Source organism: Quercus suber, unplaced genomic scaffold (genome assembly GCF_002906115.3).
Source record: "Quercus suber isolate HL8 unplaced genomic scaffold, Cork oak 2.0 scaffold_309, whole genome shotgun sequence".
Taxonomy (NCBI): Eukaryota; Viridiplantae; Streptophyta; class Magnoliopsida; order Fagales; family Fagaceae; genus Quercus; species Quercus suber.
Genome location: NW_027069765.1, coordinates 804,240 through 825,859, shown reverse-complemented (window position 1 = coordinate 825,859; position 21,620 = coordinate 804,240). Strand labels below are relative to the sequence as shown.

Genomic DNA, 21,620 nt, shown 5'->3' with positions numbered 1-21,620 from the left:
AGCTAGTTCTTCCCAAAAACTAATGAGTTTTATTTTTTTTTAATTTTTTTTAATTTATTTTAATATATTTTTTTAATTTAATTAATTAATGTGTGTGATTATATATATTTTTTTTTATTCCACCGTCCGTCATGATAGCTTTTTCTGTTAATTGAGTGACGGAAAGGACCTAAATGTCAGGTGTAAATTGGTTTAGGGACTAAAAATTGTAAAAATAAAATGTAAGGACCAAAATAGAAAAGTGCAAAATGTATAAACTAAAAGTGCATTTATGCCTAGAATTTAAAAAAAAAAAAAAAATATATATATATATATATATATATGGCTTGCGAGGAAAAAAGTAAGAATAATAAAAAAATAAAATGTTGGACATAGGGTTGATTTGGCTTGGGCAGTGTGTTTAGCCGAACTGCCCAGCCTTATTTTAATTTTGTTCCCACTTTGTTGCATTAAAAGAAATAATTAGTATTTTTAATTAAGATAATAGTAGCTTAACTGTTAAAGTTAATTAAATAGATTAATTTTAAAATAACAAGTTTTAAAAATGTATGAAAATATAACTTTTAATTTTTTTTTTCCTAAAAGTAATAAGATATGTATATATATATATATATATATATACTATTTTTAAGAAATCTCGAAACACTTAAAAACGGTACGCTGAAATTGATTGATACCAAAATATATCGTTCTATTGAACAAACCGAAACGGACTCTGAAACGGTATTCATAACATTATTTACGATCCAACAAGAATATATTGTTGTGGAAAATAGCAAACTTAAAATATGTTAAAGACTAGAAGAAGGTACGGGATTATGGTATTGTCCTTTTACGTGTTTTGCCAGAAATCAAAATTATTTTGTTACGAGAGACATGAAGGCAAAAGAGCTGTGAAAAAAAATTGGAAGACAAGTCCATGGCCAAGGTTGTGGAGAATTGACTTTATTCAAAAAAAAAAAAAAAAAATCTTTCGTTTCTAGTATTGAAGGTTTTCTACATTATCGAAGGTATTTTTACATTTGAGCTTATATATGATAATAATTTTCATGGTTTTCTTGGTTCTTATTACTTGTTTTTTTGGAGGAAAAGTTTTATAAATCTCTCTTAAATACGTAATTTGAGCTTTTAAAATCAGTTTAGACCAAGGGTCCTCAAAATCCAATTTCAAAAACCAAATAAAAGACATACCCATTATAGATTCTTTACACCACCACCTATTATCATTATCTGATTAACCACCCGTAAGTTGTAAAAAATTATTTTCACGTAGACCTATTATTTTCTTTTAATATTTATCATCAAACATCTCAGCAAAAAAAAAAAAAAAACAAAAAAACACTACATATCTATAATGTGACACAAAAGTTACGTTACTGTACTAAACTTTGGACTTGTTGTGCATATGAAAAGGACACATGCTTTCGACTTGGAGATGTTGACCCGCCTCTTAGAGTTAGAGATATCCAAAATTGTATGACACATGAAATATAAGAAAACAATCAGTCAAAAAAAGACAAATAGCTACCTCGCGACCCAGTTATAGTTCGACACACAACAAGACAACTTTTTTGAACATAAAAAATATACAGAATGGGTCAGCCAATAAAATTAACCCAAAAAAAAATACGAATGGTTCAGGGCCTTCTGGCCAGTTAATTCAACATTTTTCTGTAGCTGACCCAGTTATAGTTCCAGGCTATAAATAAGAGTTGAGAGCCTCATTACCTTCATTCAAAACCTTTCCCGCATCCCTCACAAACTCTCTCTCTCTCTCTCTCTCTCAAGATCTAATTCTTGTTCACAAGCGCTCAAAATATTCACAACAACAAGAAGCTCTCTTCATCAAAACTATTTCTTTACACTATTTTGTTGCTTTTGATCTAGCCCTTTTTCACAGGCTTTGATTCTTTGATTTCGTTAATTTCTAACTGTTACCAATAGTATCTTTTTGTAGGGTTTTGTGTTCTCTCTCTCTCTCTCTGTTTTTTCTTTTTTGTCTATATATATATTGTTGTTGTTTGTGCTAGAGTTATGGCTGCAAGATCATCGAATTCTTCTTCATCAAAGAAAAAAGAAAACTTGGATAGATTTATTCCAAACCGATCAGCAACTAATTTGGATTACGCGCACCATATGCTGATGGAAGGGAGGAAAAGCCAAGAGAACCCACCTGCAAGCTCACCCTCACCCTCACCCTCCAGAGAGGCCTACAGGAAGCATCTGGCAGAGGCCCTCAACATGAACGAAACTCGAATTCTCAATTTCGGGAACAAGCCCCCTGCTCCGGTCTCTTCTCAGCAGCAGGGTAAGCCCACCAAGCCCAAGCGAAGCATTCCTCAGACTTCTGAGAGGACATTAGATGCCCCTGACCTTGTGGACGATTACTACTTAAATTTACTGGATTGGGGAAGCTGCAATGTTCTTGCAATTGCTCTTGGAAATACAGTTTATCTTTGGGATGCTTCTAATCGTTCTACTTCAGAACTTGTCACTGTTGATGAAGAAAAGGGCCCGATTGCAAGTGTTAGCTGGGCTCCTGATGGCCAGCGCATTGCCATTGGCTTGACCAACTCTGAAGTGCAGTTGTGGTTGTGGGATTCAACATCTAAAAAATTGCTAAGAACTTTGGAAGGGGGCCACAGCTCGAGAGTTGGATCACTGGCATGGATGAACGATCACATCCTTACCACTGGAGGAATGGACAGTCTGATCATTAACAATGATGTAAGAGTCAGATCACATATTGTCAAAACCTACAGAGGTCATGAGCATGAGGTTTGCGGGCTGAAATGGTCACCCTCAGGCCATCAATTGGCAAGTGGAGGAAATGATAATCTACTATTCATATGGGACAGACCAACGGCATCTTCAAATTCACGAACGCAATGGGCTCACAGGCTCGATGATCACACATCGGCAGTGAAAGCTCTTGCTTGGTGTCCTTTCCAGAGCAATTTGCTAGCTTCTGGTGGAGGTAGAAATGATAAGTGCATAAAGTTTTGGAATACTCAAACTGGAACACGCTTGAATTCTGTGGACACTGGCTCTCAGGTTTGTTCATTATTGTGGAACAAGAACAAGAATGAGAAAGAGCTGCTCAGCTCTCATGGGCTTACTCAGAACCAGCTTACTCTCTGGGAATATCCATCAATGGTGAAGATGGCCGAGCTCACTGGTCATACTTCCAGAGTTCTGTTTATGGCTCAGAGCCCAGATGGTTGCACAGTGGCATCAGCAGCAGCAGATGAAAATCTAAAATTCTGGAATGTCTTTGGAGACCCCAAAGCAGCAAAACCTGCTCGAAAAGCAAGCCCCGATCTCTTTTCCCAGGTTATCCGATAGTGAAACTACTCAACTACGGGACAATGCAAAACACTAATCCGAATTAAATTTTACTTTTTTGTTTGTTTGTTTGTTTGAAGAAAGATAGTGATGTAAGGTTTTACTTTTTTGCTGAGTGTGTAAAGATAGTGTCCATTTCATGGCAAGGATTGATTTGAAATAAATGAAAGGCTAGGATATGCCAGTGCCACATCATTTAAAAAGATATTGACTAATGCTACTATAATGTTAACGGATGATTCTGTCTAAACTATGGTTAAGTTTATCAGAGAATGTGTTAAACTGATCCTTTAAGCTTTGTGAATTGTCATTTTGTCACCAAGACATTTTAAGAACAACAGATCTAGAAGTAACTAAATGAGAAGAGCAGAGTTTAGAAAAAGAAGACGAAGTAGCACAAGCGTTGACGTCGACGAGGAACAGGAAGAGGAAGACGAAAATATATATATATTTTTCCCTTCAATTTGATTGTTCTGTTTGTAATGCATTAATTTCGTTAATTGACAATTGATTTGATTGTTCTGTTTGTAATGCATTAATTTCATTAATTGACAATTGATTTGGGTCATCCTTTTTTATTGTCATTTTTCTTTTTCTGTGTTTTGTTCCTTTTTTGGTTGCTGAAAATGAAGGAAAGTTTGTATTTTTGATCGGTTTGGATGCCACGAAAGCAAAAAAGGGAAAAACGAAGGAAGTACCCAGTACCCACACATGCTACTCCCTAAATCTTTTTGCAGCCATTCAAAGCAAATCCAAGCATAGATTTGATCTGCCAACCTTTTACAGACAATCAAACCACAAACCCATACCATTTTGATTAATCCAAATAACTAAAGGCTATAAATCGCAAAGGCAAGCGATAATGATTTTCTCATATTATTATTACACCATTCAAATTATACATGTTTTTTTAGAAGATATTCAAATTATACATAATATTAGCTTATACTTTTTTTAAACCATACGTTTCTAAAATATAAAATGATTTTTCATATATATATATATATATATATGCTAGCTTGTAATTCATGCATACGAATAGATATGTTGAACAATATTAATAAAAAGAAAAAAAAAGAATTTTTAGAGTATTCGTTTGAATTTTGTAAATTATTATTATTCAAAGTGAAAAAAGTGTTGATTATTATTATGAATGTTGTATAAGGAATTTGATATTAGCATGAAACACGATGGCTGATAAAATAAAAAAATAAAAAAAAATAAAAAAAATTCTTTCAAGAAACTGACATAATGAAATTGTTTGTTTATCAAATTCGGACTAAAAACAAGAAAAAAAAATGAAATCTACATTTAGATTTAGTACCACATGTTTTTTAATGCTAAAGTTTTGTATTACATTAAAGTGTGCAGTGATGAAAAAGATAACGTGATCTTACCTATGAATCTCTTACAATCATATGCTCATATTAAGTTTCTACTCCTTGTTGCATCTATTAATTGTAAAAGATAAAAAAATGTTACAATGGAATGATATTGAATCGCAAGAGAACTTGTTGCATGATTGCATCTATGAATTGTAAAAACAAAAATGTTATAGTGGAATGATATTAAATCACATGAGGTAAGTATAATAAAACGTTAAATCACAATTTGTACTTGTCGCTCATTTTCAATCTCTATTACATAGTTGCAATATTTGAATTTCCCCTCTACTAATGAAAATAGTTGAATTAGGCTCCAATTTGTAAGTTTTCTTGGTTCTTATTATTTATATATTTTTTATAGATCCCTTTTTTTTTTTTTTTTTTTTTGGGAAGAAAATTTTATAGATATCTCTCTTTAAGTACATAATTTGAGCTTTCAAAATCAATTTAGACCAAGTTCCAATATTTGAATTTCCCCCTCTACGAATGAAATAAGTTGAATTAGGCTCCAATTTGTAAGTTTTCTTTGTTCCTATTATTTATAATTTTTTTATAGATCTTTTTTTTTTTTGAGGTAAATTTTATAGATCTCTCTTAAGTACATTTTGAGCTTTTAACATCAATTCAGAGGTCCTCAAAATACAATATCAAAAACCAAATAAAAGACATATATATAATATTTTTTACACCACCACCATTTATCATTATTTGATGATATAATCTATCATAAATGGTAAATAATTACTGTTATATAAACTTATCATTTTTTATTATTATTTATTGTTAAACAACTTATAGTTATAACAAAAATTGTGACACAAAAGATATGTTATTATACTAAAATTGACTGGGTGCGCCTATGAAAAGGACATATGCTTTCGACTTTGAGATGTTGACCTCTTAGAGATATCTAAAATTGTATGACAAAAAATATAATAAAGCAATTAGCCAATTAGTTTGTAGTAATAGACTAATATATAGCTGTGTCGTGACCCAGTTATAGTTCGACGCTATAAACCAGACAAAATTTTTGAACATAGAAAATTATGAATACAGAATGGGTCAGCCAATAAAATTAATTCCCCCAAAAAAATATGAAAAAGTCAGCCAATACGAATGGATCAGGCCAGTCAGCCATTGAATTCAACATTTTTCTGTAGCTGGCCCAGTTATAGTTCCACACTATAAATAAGAGTTGAGAGCCTCATCACCTTCATTCAAAACCTTTCCCTTTTTCTATGACAGGTTTTGTAAATAATGTGATTGACTGTGAGGGTTTATAATATGTATTTTGTTTTATAATTAAGGAAAAAGAGAAAGACAAATTTTATATCAAATTTTATTCTATAATATTCCTCCAAAGTTTTTTTTTTTTTTTAATATTAATTTTAAATTTACTTTAATTAAATAATTATAATAAATATATGTGTACAATTTATAATAATTGCTTTTTATGATGAATTCATTACAAATANGTTTAACATTAACAAATTTCCCACAAATTTAAGTGGCATAAAAAAGAAACATATCCACAATTGGAAAATTAAAGACGCTTGGTAAATTTATGTTTTCACAAGACACAATTTCCATAATCTTTTACACTTCAAAGCTTGACTTTTTAAATCAAGTAGTTGTACTTCAAAAAACAAAAGCATCCTCCTTCCTAGGTGTATGTATGTATGTTAAAAGAATAAGAAAAATTAAAAAATATAAGGAACGAGTAGTAATATTAAAATTTGTGAAGGACATGGATACGTCTTTATCCCCTCCATGGCGAGAAATATCACTAAATGTCCATGTCGACCGCCCCAAATGACTGATGAGGCACCTAGATCCCAAATCCAAAGAGACTCCCATTCTCTTTCCTTTTTTCCTTGTTTTTTTCTCTTCCAACGTTAACGCTTACGTTAGCGAATGTTAAGGTTTAGTTTGTTTACCCACTGTTAACTTTGCTATTAGAGTTAAGTTATTCATTTTTAATTGACGTGACACATTTTAGCCATTGATTTATTTTTAAAGTAATCTTGGCCATGAAATGGACCCTCTCCATTTCAAAGGGAAATGGAGAGGATTCGGATCTACTTGGTAGGTATTATTTGTAAAGTTCTTATTACTCTCAACTCGAGAAAGTTTTGTGTTGTATTCTCCTAATTTTTCTTAGTGAAAACTTTTGCCTCAAAAAAAAAAAAAAAAAAATATATATATATATATACATACACACAAGAACCAAAAGAGAGAGCCTCTCAATCAAATGGCTTCGGTTCTTCTATTACCTTCATCTTCTTCTTCATGTTGTTGTTCAAGGAAAATCAATGCTGCTATTTATGTCCCAAAGCTTCCCAAACTCTCTCTCTCTCACTTCCAAAGATACCAATGAGAAATCTAGGTGAGGAACTGAACATAAGAGACGGGTTCATAAGCACAATCCCAGTAGAAAAGATCAATGATAGATCGCACAACTCTAGTACAAATATTGTTACCACTCAACTCAATGCTATCTTAGAGGCTGTAGCTGATAGAGTAGAGATGCACGCCAACATTGGAGAACAACGTGACAATTGGAATACCCTTCTTCTAAACTCCATCAACATGATAACTCTCACTGCTGCAACAATGGCTGGCGTCGTAGCCACAGCTGGTGGCATTGGAATGCCACTTTTGGCATTGAAATTATCGTCTACACTTTTGTACTCCGCGGCCACCGGAATGCTGCTAATAATGAACAAAATTCAGCCTTCACAGCTTGCTGAAGAACAACGTAATGCTACAAGATTGTTCAAGCAGCTCCAGAGCCAAATCCAAACCTTGCTCTCCATTGAACTCCAACTCAAGAAGATGTGAAGGAGGTGGTAGAAAAGGTTTTGGCCCTTGATAAAGCTTACCCGCTTCCCTTGTTTGGTGCAATGCTTGAAAAATTATCTGCAAAGTTTGAGCCAGCTGTTTGGTGGCCTAAAATCAAGAACTACAAAAGAAAAACTTTTTACATGAAAGAAAACAATGTGACAATGGATGGAGTGAGGAACTTGAAATGGAAATGCGAGAGATTGTTAAGGTGGTGGAGAAAAGACATTGAGGACTATGTAAGACTAGGCAACTTGGCATTGAAGATCAACAAGACTTTAGCTATCTCAGGTGCATTACTCACAGGCATTGCAGCCTTGGGCTCAGCTTTTGTTGGTAATGGATCATGGGCACCAATAGTAGCAGTGGCTGCTGGGGCTTTAGCTAGCACAGTTAATGCTTTTGAGCATGGTGGGCAAGTTGGGATGGTGATTGAGGTGTATAGAAACTGTGGTGGATTTTTCCAGCTATTGAAAGATTCAATTGAAACCACACTTGAGGAAAGAGATTTTGAGAAAAGAGAAAATGGGGAATTGTTTGAAATGAAGGTGGCTTTGAAACTTGGGAGAAGCTTATCACAACTCAGAGAACTTGCTAGAAAGTCAGCTTCTTCTCATGTAGACGAATTCGCAAGCAAAATTTTCTAGTTTTGGATATTTCGTTTATAGTTAAATCAATTTTTGATTTATCAATTGTTTATAACTTAATTTACTCATTGTACAATCTTCTAAAATAGAAAAAAAATATTTAATTCTCAAATTTTATATTAGCTACTTGTGCAAAAAGAGTTCGAAAAAGAATATGCATGTATGTATTTTATTAGTTTCTAACATACAATAAAATGAAAATTGGACCAAAGACCTAAATTAAATAAATTTAATACTTAGATAACTCAATTGAACGAAAGTAAAATTAAATGACAAAAATGAATTTCAGTCAAACGGTCAAATTTAGCTAATGCAATTTGCACTTTAACCTTATTTTTTTATTAACTAATTTTGGTTTTTTTTTTTTTTGAAACTATTGTGCATTGAAAATTGCAATTTTAAGGGCATTTGAGTTTTATTTTAATTACAATTTAATAGCTGTGCATTCTTGTTTTAATGAACTAGTTTTTAATCTCATACATATACATGAGATACATTTACAAAGAAGCATCACTAAATGCATATTAAATTTTTACTTAGTTTATACATAATGTATATAATGTTTACATATTTGAAAATATAAATAATCAACTTATAAAATAAATATAATTTTATTTGAAACAAATAAAAAATCAATTAAATTATTATCCACGAAATTCTCAATTTTAGTTTGTCCAACCACTATTTGTATAATAATAATACTATAAGCTAAAAATATAGATAGAAAATGTTATTAATTTTCTGTTATGCTAGAGTTTATTTTTGATTTAGACTTGGTTTAGATGGGAAAAAAAACCTAATCTAAAGCTTAAGTCCAACATAAATATAAATTCCATTTTCATTTTCATTATTATTTTTAAAACTTTCTCCAATCTCTGTTGCCAAGAATCATGTTAATACCTTGTCAAAGTCAAACCAAACATTTCTTTTTTCCTTCCTATTTATTTATTTTTTACTCTTTTGCTTATTTTTGACTCTTTTGCTTTTCCACTAACAACTCACTTGCCCCCCCCCCCCCCCCACAAAAAAAAGGGATATGCGGTGCAAAATTAGACACCAATTGAAAATCTAATTAGATTATTTTTTAGATTTGACTTTATGTATAAACTAGAGTGTAACCTCATATATATGTATAGTACAATTAAAAACAATTATAATTACACCATTCAAATTATACATGTTTTTTTAGAAGATATTCAAATTATACATAATATTAGCTTATACTTTTTTTAAACCATACGTTTCTAAAATATAAAATGATTTTTCATATTATATATATATATATATATGCTAGCTTGTAATTCATGCATACGAATAGATATGTTGAACAATATTAATAAAAAGAAAAAAAAAGAATTTTTAGAGTATTCGTTTGAATTTTGTAAATTATTATTATTCAAAGTGAAAAAAGTGTTGATTATTATTATGAATGTTGTATAAGGAATTTGATATTAGCATGAAACACGATGGCTGATAAAATAAAAAAAAAAAAAATAAAAAAAATTCTTTCAAGAAACTGACATAATGAAATTGTTTGTTTATCAAATTCGGACTAAAAACAAGAAAAAAAAATGAAATCTACATTTAGATTTAGTACCACATGTTTTTTAATGCTAAAGTTTTGTATTACATTAAAGTGTGCAGTGATGAAAAAGATAACGTGATCTTACCTATGAATCTCTTACAATCATATGCTCATATTAAGTTTCTACTCCTTGTTGCATCTATTAATTGTAAAAGATAAAAAAATGTTACAATGGAATGATATTGAATCGCAAGAGAACTTGTTGCATGATTGCATCTATGAATTGTAAAAACAAAAATGTTATAGTGGAATGATATTAAATCACATGAGGTAAGTATAATAAAACGTTAAATCACAATTTGTACTTGTCGCTCATTTTCAATCTCTATTACATAGTTGCAATATTTGAATTTCCCCTCTACTAATGAAAATAGTTGAATTAGGCTCCAATTTGTAAGTTTTCTTGGTTCTTATTATTTATATATTTTTTATAGATCCCTTTTTTTTTTTTTTTTTTTTTGGGAAGAAAATTTTATAGATATCTCTCTTTAAGTACATAATTTGAGCTTTCAAAATCAATTTAGACCAAGTTCCAATATTTGAATTTCCCCCTCTACGAATGAAATAAGTTGAATTAGGCTCCAATTTGTAAGTTTTCTTTGTTCCTATTATTTATAATTTTTTTATAGATCTTTTTTTTTTTTGAGGTAAATTTTATAGATCTCTCTTAAGTACATTTTGAGCTTTTAACATCAATTCAGAGGTCCTCAAAATACAATATCAAAAACCAAATAAAAGACATATATATAATAATTTTTTACACCACCACCATTTATCATTATTTGATGATATAATCTATCATAAATGGTAAATAATTACTGTTATATAAACTTATCATTTTTTATTATTATTTATTGTTAAACAACTTATAGTTATAACAAAAATTGTGACACAAAAGATATGTTATTATACTAAAATTGACTGGGTGCGCCTATGAAAAGGACATATGCTTTCGACTTTGAGATGTTGACCTCTTAGAGATATCTAAAATTGTATGACAAAAAATATAATAAAGCAATTAGCCAATTAGTTTGTAGTAATAGACTAATATATAGCTGTGTCGTGACCCAGTTATAGTTCGACGCTATAAACCAGACAAAATTTTTGAACATAGAAAATTATGAATACAGAATGGGTCAGCCAATAAAATTAATCCCCCAAAAAAATATGAAAAAGTCAGCCAATAAAATCTTTTTATGATGAATTCATTACAAATAAAGTTGTTATAATATTTATACAATATTCTCCAAAACTATCTTACATAAAACATTATAACATTATACATGCATTGCATGGGTAACTTACGAGTTAGATTTAAAAGAAAAGGTATTTTCCATAAAATCTGTAGCAAATCTTAACACAATATGTTAAAGTATGTTGATGCTCACTTTTACAAATATGTACCCAAAGGTTTATGAGGAAGAAAGCCCAATGAAGAGCAAGGCCCAAAGGCCTACCAAGAAGACCAAAGAACAAGAAGGGTCCAAATTAAGAAAGAAGTGCAAGTGAAAGCAATTTACGACAAAACGCAAATCTGCAGCAAAATATAAGTCTGCCACAGAATACAGTTCTCTGGCAGGATAGTTTCGGCAGATAAAGATAAATTGGGCCCAATGCCCTTTTGATTCAGTCAACATTATTTGGCCCACAAAGGCCCAAATCATTTTGTATATAAAAAAAAAAAGATAGGCATGAAAACTGATATGAAGAAGAACGATGAAAAGAAACAAGGAGCAGCAGGAAGTGTTAGCAGCCGGAATTGCGTGAAGGAAGAGTTAAACTAAAGGAAACGACAAACGCAGCAGGAAACGCGTGAAGAAATAAGACAAAAACACGCAGTAGACGAAACAGAAATAATCTGCTACGGCAGGAATGGCGTGGGAGACAAAAACAAAAGACAGTGGAGCAAGAACAAAAGGGTCGGGGCACCACCAACCTGTACCCAGCCAATACAATGGAGGTGGGCCCACGGTCAAAGAGATTCAGAGGGCGTGGTTTGGTGGTAGGGGGAAAAGGGGGTCTATATTTGGTTTCTTGCCATAACTTTTTTTGGGATATATTCCTTACTGGGATGGTATCTTACCCAAAAAAAGTAATAAATGGTTGGGACCACTGATGCATGTCATAGAGCTAGGTAGTGAGGTAGAGGTATACGGCAGGAACAAACAAAATGGAATTTTGTCGTGCAACAAACATGTTCTGAGCAGATGGCAGTGGTCGGGGCAACCAATGGGTGAGTGGGTAATCTTGAAAGGATGCCCACAACAAACCAAAAAATAGTTGGTGAAGCCCTAGGGGTAAAAGGGAGAAATCTCATTGAATTAGCTCACTATAAAAGGGAGATAACCACGGCAGAAAAAAGGGGATGGAACGGAGACTGAGAGGGAGGAAAAAACAGGGGAAAGAGTAAAAAACAGGGGAAGAAGAAAAACACCCAGAGGGGAGAAAAAGAAAGAAAGAAAGAAAAAAAAAAAAAAAAGAAGAGAGAAAATGCGGCAGGAATAGGGGCATGCATCAATAGACCATTTTTTCCCTCCCTCTTAGCAAACCCACTCTTTGAAATCTCTAAAAGTAATAACTAGTAGCCATTTAGGCCTATTCTCCAAAATGAACAACTTTTATGGCAGGAGCCCATGATAAGGTTGTTGAAGTTGGAGTTTGGATTCCTTCTTGGTTTACTTATTCTATGGACAGATTTAATACTTAATTTTGATTGCAAATATATTTGATTTATCTCATTATAACTTATATCTGCCGTATTTAGTCATCCTGCTGTAGCACGTTTTTATCACGTCTGCCGCATCAGTTGTCCTGCTGTGATGTCTTTACTTGTTGTATTATTTATTCTGCTGTAGTACCTTTTTATTATATTTACCGTGTTAACTATTATACAAGCTAAACCATTTCCTGCCGAAACTTTCTTCTTTATTTGTTGTCACGTATTTTACTGTTGACACAAGCTAATCATTATCCTGCCATAAGTATATATATACATATACATTGTTTCTTATGTTCTGAAAAAATATATTTTATATATGTATATGTGAATACGTATAAATATATATACTCATATATGTATTTATATATTTGAGAATATGCTAACCCATTTAAACTAATATTTGTTTGATGGGTATTTTCTTTGGGTTTTAGATTTGTTTATGCGCAGGAAGTAAAAAAGTGTTTCTGCAGTAAAAACGAAGAGTGGTCATTCACGTTGTAGAAGGCTTTAAAGCACGGCAGATGGTTTTAAAGCACAGCAGACAGCTTTAATGCACAGCAAACAGCTCTATTGCACAAGGCTTTACGGCAGGAAGTTTTAAAGCACGGCAGAAAGTTTTAAAGCACGGCAGGAAGCTTTACTACACAGTAGAAAGCTTTATCGCACAGCAGGCAGCTTCACTGCATAGCAGAAACTTTTATTGCACAGCAGACGATCTTACTACACGGCAGAAAGTTTTGCTACACAGCAGAATAGTTAGACCTTGGCAGAAACCGAAGAATAGTTCATTCTGCAACAGAAAAGTCAATCCTGCGGCAGAAACTGGAGAAAAGTTCCTGCGGCAGAAACAGGGGATAAGCCCACTTCGCAGCATCTTCCCTTGGACTTGGACTCAACGTTTGCACACAAGCCGGCCCAAGTTGAGTTCCAGTTGGACCGGTCTTAACTTCCTTACTCAGAATACTCGGGCCTATTACCGCGGCAGGCAGCCCAGCCCAACGCACAACAAAAAAGGCCCCCACAAAGTACTTACTACGTAATGCTTAAGGGAGTACATTGCTCAGTTTTAAATTTTAAGAGAAGCATACCAATAATGAGAGCATTATCATTGGCTCATGCATCTGGCAAGGGCGGCTGCACTTGTAAGTCAGAGATTCAAATGAATCCCTTGACTCAGAAATAAAAATTTATATATATAAAATATTTTTTTTATTAACTTAATTACACTTAAAAATATTTTTGCTCAACTTAGCTTAAATCTTGCACACCTTGATCGCAAATCAATTTAGCACAAAAATCAAACAACATAGATCAACTCATCCCAAAACTAATTAACAACCCAAATCACTCTCCCTTTTTCTCATGAATCTCATTTCATCTTTATTAATCTCTATCTGACTTTCTATATATCTCTGACCCTAAGAGTAAAATGTGAGTATTTTTTGAGTTTTAAATGTCTCTCTTTATTATAAATATATATTATATACATGTGTACGACTCTAAGAGTAAAATGTGAGTATTTTTGAGTTTTGAATGTCTCTCTTTATTATAAATATATATTATATACATGTGTGTATGTGCGCGCGTGCGTGTGTGTGTGTGTTTGATACTAATTTTATGCATTATTTTTTTTTTATTTTTTGATATAATGTTATTTGTGTGAATTGTGATGTGTTTGAAGACGTACATGTATAGTATAAATATACTATAACTTTATATAATTTAATAACCAAGAAATACAAAGGATTTGTTACATGTGTATATTATTATGATGCTATAATAACTTTTTGTTATAAAACTAGAGATTCAATAAATAAATAAAAGTAAGCTTAGTGATTGTTAAATGTATTATTTATGTATGGATGAGTGTGGTTATGTGAATCAATAATTAATATAAGGTCAATAATTTATGAAATAACTAATAAATAATGACAACTACACAAAAATAAAAATGTTATACAAACTTAATAAAATAAAATGGTTACATCTACATTAACAATAGATAATGAAAATTGATAATAAACTATCATGTGACGATTTCAAAATATGAAAACTTGTAGAAAGAAATTGTAAAATTTCATGTATGTGTTTTTTTTTTTTTTTCAATAACACAATATATTCAAGTTATCTTTTTATTAAAATTTGTTTCATTTAAGTTTTCTTAATGAACCCTTCAAAAAAATTCTTAGAGCCGCCACTGGCATTTGGTCATCCAATTATCTAAATGCAATTTAGAGAATACCATAGCAAAAAAAAAAACACCAAAAACAGCCCTCCAGCCCGTTATGCAACACTGTAGAAAACTTTACATGTTGCTACAATATTCTCTAAAAATAAAGGATACTGTAGCTCACAGCATGCATTTCCTTTTAGGCCTTTTTTTATTCAATTTCTTTCCTATCCTTTGGTTTCTGGCAAAGGAAAATTCTCCCTCTCTCACCTCTTCTCTCTCTCATATCACCACCACAACAAGCAAACCACCGTCCTCTTCCTCAATCAATTCCGCCACCATCAATAAAAACCTAAGCAACCATGTCACCACCATTGCCAATCTCAACATTGCATCATGCCAGAACACCAACACTAGAACCCATTTATGCTTGAGGTTTTGGGCGCGGTTCTCACGTGGTGGCTTAGTAGTATGGTGGACTATTGTTTAGTTTAGAAAACTAGGGTTTGCGGCTGTTGCTATTGTTGTGGGTCTAAAAATATATATTATTTATTATGATGTAGTGTAAAATAGAGAATGAAATGTAGAGTATGTTGTTAGAGTTTTTTATTTTTGTTTTTTATTTTAAAAGAGAGTTTCAACTTATAGCGTCCGTTTTTTATGATCAGACTAAGACATCAATCAATTTTTGGTGTAAATGAGTATTGAACTCTAAATCTCTTATTTAATCATCAGAAACTTTATTAGTTGAGCTAAATAGAACCCATGAGTGTGTTGTTAGAGTGGTCATGCAAAATAAATAAATTAGGTTTTAATGATACAAAATGCTTTTTTTTTCTTTTTTTTTTTAGCATAAGCTAATGAGAATGGTCTAAAAGGAAACATTGCCCAGTTTTGAAGTTTGAAAGAAACATTGTTTAGTTTTAAAATTTAAGGAAAACATTACATATTCTAGAGGAAGTGCAGTAACCCTAAAAATAATTTTAGTATTTTAAATATATATAAAAATATATATACTTATTTTTTTTATACATATATTCACTTCACATTATATCCGTATGGAGAATCTATATATATGACACCATTGGTCCATTTTAGCTTTTTTTTTTTTTTTTTTTTTTTTAGGGAGATGCATTAACCATTTTACCTAAAATAAGATATAAGGAAACAAATATACAAAATTTGTTTGTTTTATAATTTAAAAAATAATTTGTTCTTTAGTATTATCTTTTGCGCGCTGGCCGCGCACACACAACACACACACACACAACAACACAACACACACACACACACACACACACACACACACACACACACACACACACACACACAACACACACACACACACACACACACACACACACACACACACACACACACACACACACACACACACACACAGAGAGAGAGAGAGAGAGAGAGAGAGAGAGAGAGAGAGAGAGAGAGAGAGAGAGAGAGAGAGAGAGAGAGAGAGAGAGAGAGATTTTATTAATAATTGTTTACTATTTTTACAATTTTCCATAGTTTTTAAATATTTTATAATATTTTTTTGAACAAAAAAATACCAAACTTGAACTTACATAAACTCACCATTTTTTTTTCATTTTTTTTTTTTTTTATTTATTCAAAATTATTTTTATTAAGCCGTGTATCGCACGAGTATGATACTAGTAAATAAATAAAGAGTAGGTTAAGGTGACAAGTACTTATAATTGTGACCAAATTTCTTGAGAAATATTAGAATCTGCTATGGCAAAATTGTAAGTGGTGAAGAAAAAATAGTGAGTTTATGTGAAAGTAACAAATAGTCAGTCACAATTAGTCACATAAAATAATTGAAACAAAAAGTATGATAAAAATTGTTGTTCTAAATTACTTATAACTTATGTAGTTCATGATTTTGAGTGGAATTATGATGTGCTTTTGTGTTAGAACTCATTTCTCTCTTCTTTGTGTGTGTGTGTTGGTTTCTCCAAAAAAAAAAAAAAAAGTTCATGCCGAGTTTGAAATTAACTATCGGTAACGACGGTAAGTAATTCTAGTATAATCATCATCAATCATCATATCCACATGCCCCTAGTGTTAACAAAATAGGTGAATCTTTCTTAAAATAATGCATCTCCCTAAAAAAAAAAAAANGGGTAGATGGGTTTGTTTTGTACTTTTATGTAAATCTGAAAATTGCAAAAGAATATTTTATTTTTCATGGAAATCCCAGGTACCCATTTTTGGGATTGTTCCGAAGATGGTTTTTTTTTTTTTTTTTTGGTGTGTGTGGAAAGCCGTGATTCATTTGTTAAGTTATAGAAATGATAGATTCTATGGAACTTTTTGTTTTAAGGGTTGTTTTCATTGATGTATGAGCGTACTTATTAGGATGGAGATGTGGTGTAAAGAATAGTGGAGTAGTTGTCATGTCTTTAGCAAATTTTTTCAGGGGGATATCTAATAGTTAAACATGGTTACATGCTCTAAAAGGAAAAGTTTAGATTGATTTCCTTGTGTGTTTATATTTGTAGAACTATATTGTAGTCGTGTATTTTTAGATGAATGTGTGACAATCATTAAAATCAAAGAACTGAATACAATAGTTCAAAACTCAGCAGCAACACTGCAAGCAATCATTATCAGCAACAAATAAGCTGCTACAAACGAAACCAAAACCACACCAAACAACAACAATGGGCAACAGACAGCACCCTGAACCACACTTGTTACCAAAACAATAAAAACAAAAGAAAATGTCAGCATTTGAAGACATATTAGATGTGCTCCAATTAGCACACAGAACCTGGTTTTGCAGAGACTTGTTCATCTTACAGAATACGTTCTTCTGATACTATAAATAAATATATATATATATATATTCTTGCATTACATGGTAGATTTAAATATTCTCTTCTTTAGTTCCTTTGCACCCCATTCAATCACAGTGTCCCACCAACAATTATAAGGATCATTGATTAAACAGAGCTGCATAGTCTTCTTCTAGTGTCTTTGAGTGAAATAGCATGCCTGGCCCTTTAGGCGCTCCCATGGTTCACGAGAAGGAAAAAGGACTCATCCTTTGCATCCAGAAGTCTACAGTAAAATTATTGCTAACAAGTCTCTGGGTTTTGATGCACATGGCCCTGGGCTAAAGTTCGTGAGCTTGGTGTAGTGAAAGAGAAAAAGTAGCTTCAGTTTTGAAAGAAGAGGTGATCTGTGTCTCAACAGAATTTCTGAAAAATACACATAAGCAGTCCCCTTTATAGCCTCAAGATAGTAGCCTATCCCGTTTTGTCAATTGATGCCTTAATGCCAACCAGCATATGAATGAGTGTTTAGCGATCAACAGGAACTAACATATTTTACTTCTGTTAATGTAATTTCTATTATTCTATTACTTTTTAACATTGGACTTTCCAAATGTGCACATGAAGTAAAATAATTTGTGATTTTGTTCTTTGCAATTGTTTGCAAATTGTTATTTTGTTTTGTGCAATCATTTTTATGTGGGTTTATGTGAAAGCAGGCTGTTGCTTGTTCCCATATTTGTATAGGGGGTTTAATTTGCTTTCTTGTGTCTTTTGTTTATTATGGAAATTAACAAGTTCCTGTGGCTTTCATCGGCATTAAGGATTTATATTGTTTTGTAAATTTAAGCAACAGTTTTGAGCCATGTTGCTGTTCTTATGTTTTCTTTCTGTCTCCATGTTTTCTAATAGGTTGAGCTGCCTGAATGGACTGATCTTGTGAAGACTGCAACATTTAAGGAACTTGCTCCATATGACCCAGATTGGTACTACATTAGAGCTGGTATGTGTCTCCGTCTCTCTCCCCCCTAAAAAAAGCGTGTGCATGCAATCGCATGTAAATGTTTTCTACTATAATTGTGTATTGTGATTGCATTTTTAACTCAATTGTACTGTAGCTTCCATGGCAAGGAAGATCTACTTGAGGGGGGTCTAGGTGTTGGTGCCTTCAGAAGGATCTATGGAGGAAGCAAGAGAAATGGCAGTCGCCCACCTCATTTCTGTAAAAGCAGTGGTGCTATTGCTCGTCACATACTTCAGCAATTGCAGACAATGAAAATTGTTGAAATTGACGCAAAGGGGTGAGTATCTTTGGCATTGATTTTGGTTCATCTATTAAAGAATGGCAATTTGTGGCTTAATGTTTGGATTATTCAAACCCCAAAAAAATATTCTCCTTTTTACTTGAATTGTGTATTTGAAAGAAAAGGGTTCCTGATATGGTTCATTTCATACCCTCAAAAGTTGAGGGTCTGTTTATTGCGTTAAATATATCTAAGTTTTTCCTCAGTGAGAAATATGATTTCAATTTATGAAAGTCATTCATTTTGGGATACAAATTAATAAGACATGGTAATTATTCCTACAATCTTCTGCATGGTATAAAGGAAAGCATCTAGAAAACGGATTTTTGTTTACATTATAAATTAAGACAATTTTTTGGGCATTCTAGTCACGTTGAAAAGAAGCCTGAATGCCTGATGAGAAAATTTGTTTTACTGTTCTCTGTGCGAATAATTTTTAGTAAAGGACTATTTTTTTTTTCCTAAATTCGGAATGAAATTTTATTTACATGGGTCAATCATGTATTGTTCTTTGATAAAGTACCTCCCAACATCATGTGAGAACAATATCATCAATCTAACATCCCATAATTTTTGGTACTTACGACAACTTCTATTGTCTGCCAGTGGAAGGAAAATCACATCCAGTGGCCGGCGAGATCTTGATCAAGTTGCTGGACGCATCACACTTACCCATTGAGGGATTTATGCTGGCTTGTTAAGGATGGAGAACTACTTGAGAAGGACCTTGGGATTTAGTTGTTTGAGTGGACATAAATATAAGAGGCCAGTAGCACATTTAATTTTCAGCTTTTACTGTCACATTTGACCTCAGCTTCTATGAGTTCACTGTGCTAGTTGTTTTTACTATGTTATGCAACTGTTCAAGCCTAATTTTTGAAAATGTTCTTATTAATTATTTACCGTTCTTTGCTTCAACTGCTGCGATGTTAGCTTAAGGGGACTGAAATAGTTTTATGCATGGCCTTGTAATGAAATAGTTTTATGCTCCTTGTAATGAATTTGAACGCATTCATCGACATGTGCACACATCATAAAGCATACATATATGAACTTATGAATGTTCCATTCTCTGCCAAAATCCATGTTGAACTTCACTATAGCTCATCAAGAGCGTGAGAGAGGAGCCTCATTAGCTGTGTTGTGGCATATAGAGTGAATTTTTGAGAAATTGTCTGCTAATTTGACGGGGTTAACCTAAATATTGTGGTTTTGGTTGCATTGAAACTGGTACTCTGTTATTCTGATATGGTCACCAGTAATTCCAAAGTGTGTGAGGTGGTTATTTACTACTCAGTGCACCCTTGTAACGGGCGTCTCAATGACTGTACTTCACAATGATTAATTGATTGAACTGAAGTTTGAAAATCAATTTTAATTCTTTTTTATTTGGGTTTGAAACTCAATTAGTTAATGCAAAAACCAAACTTGACTCAATATTGTAAGCATTATAACTTTAATGAAAATTTGTCAAATGCTTTTTATACTTGTTTTATAATTCTTTTTGATGGTTTGTTATATAAAAATTATTACTTTAGTAATGTGAATGAATTAATCAATAATTTTTTTCCTAGATAATTCATAAGTAAATCTTTAGACTAACATGCATGCAATGCATAAAAAGGTTTCAATAAAATTTGATCTTTGTTTTTTCTTTTATTTTGTCTAAATATTAATTTGATAATGGTAATGATTAGTAGGAATTTATTATTATTATCTTTGTATATAAAACTATATTTTCTACTGTTTAAATAATTTGTTAAGAATTTAGTGGAGACTTTAATTATGAAATAGAATTTACAAAACAATTATATATATATATATATAAAATAAAAGAATTAAGTATAAAATTTATGAACGACTTAAAAGTGTTTTTATTTTATATATGTTTTAGATGTAGATTATAGGTTACATAAGTGATTTAAGTTAATTTATTTAACCAACTTAGTAGGGCTCAGGTACAAGCTCAAACTCATTTGGGAAATTAACATATCAAACGTGAACATAAAAACTGAACCTAGTTTAAAGATTGATGACAATATTTTAGTAAAATGAACCAAGTTAGAACAACTCAACACTTGTCTTTGCTCGTTTACAAATCTTTTCATGACAGATTTTGGAAGAAACTACGAAGACATAATTATATTGAGATAAATTTGCATTACACGATCGCATTGAGTTTGCAAAATATATTATTAGCATCAAGGTCCTCGTGCATCTGGCATTTCTCCATTTTCAATTAAACATTCACCATGCAACTCTTCCGCTTAATCTATTAGTAAAAAGTGGCATTCATGTCACAGTGCTGTTTCAACTGGTTCTCTACCTATTCTATTGGGAGTTTGGGACAAACATTCAGCCAATTCTGAGGACAAATAACCAAAATTCAATTGGATTGATACCAAAAAAAATAAAAAGATCCTGAAAAATATATCATAGAAAATATTAGAATATAAGGCAAGGGACAAGAGTTTAACGCCCAAACCACGTCTTGTTTACGTTATATACTACCTTTATATTGTTATATAACATCTATATGATGTAATATATGTCTGTCAGTACACATCATTCATTTCACGTTTTAAATGTGAACATTAATAATAATAAAATGTTTACATCACTCATGAGATTATGAACATTGAGTATGAAAAATGTATAATAATGAGTGTGAAACAATATTTTGAGATTGGGTCCTAAGATCGATAGATGCCAAGCAAGTCCGAAAAACTTTATAAGCCACGCTTATTACGAGAGTTGTATTGAAAGCGAAACAAGTAGCCTTGACGTTTCGGTTCTGTTTCACTGGGCACAAGCTAGTGGGGAGTGGTG

At 32.1% G+C, this 21,620-nt stretch overlaps 2 protein-coding genes and 1 pseudogene across 2 annotated transcripts; all 3 read left to right on the top strand.

Moving 5' to 3' along the window:
* Positions 1 to 1,731: 1,731 nt before the first annotated feature.
* Positions 1,732 to 3,552, top strand: LOC112031080 (cell division cycle 20.1, cofactor of APC complex). The gene has a single exon (XM_024063760.2). The coding sequence runs from the start codon at positions 2,035 to 2,037 to the stop codon at positions 3,343 to 3,345; it is 1,311 nt and encodes a 436-aa protein (XP_023919528.2). The 5' UTR covers positions 1,732 to 2,034; the 3' UTR covers positions 3,346 to 3,552.
* Positions 3,553 to 6,981: 3,429 nt separating this feature from the next.
* Positions 6,982 to 8,218, top strand: LOC112031081 (probable F-box protein At4g22030; annotated as a pseudogene).
* Positions 8,219 to 17,727: 9,509 nt separating this feature from the next.
* Positions 17,728 to 19,810, top strand: LOC112031076 (small ribosomal subunit protein eS19x). Its single transcript, XM_065782673.1, is given in 5 exon segments — positions 17,728 to 17,778; positions 18,400 to 18,490; positions 18,606 to 18,629; positions 18,632 to 18,788; positions 19,398 to 19,810. Coding segments are annotated over 5 exon segments (396 nt in total). The 3' UTR covers positions 19,471 to 19,810.
* The last annotated feature ends 1,810 nt before the right edge of the window (positions 19,811 to 21,620 follow it).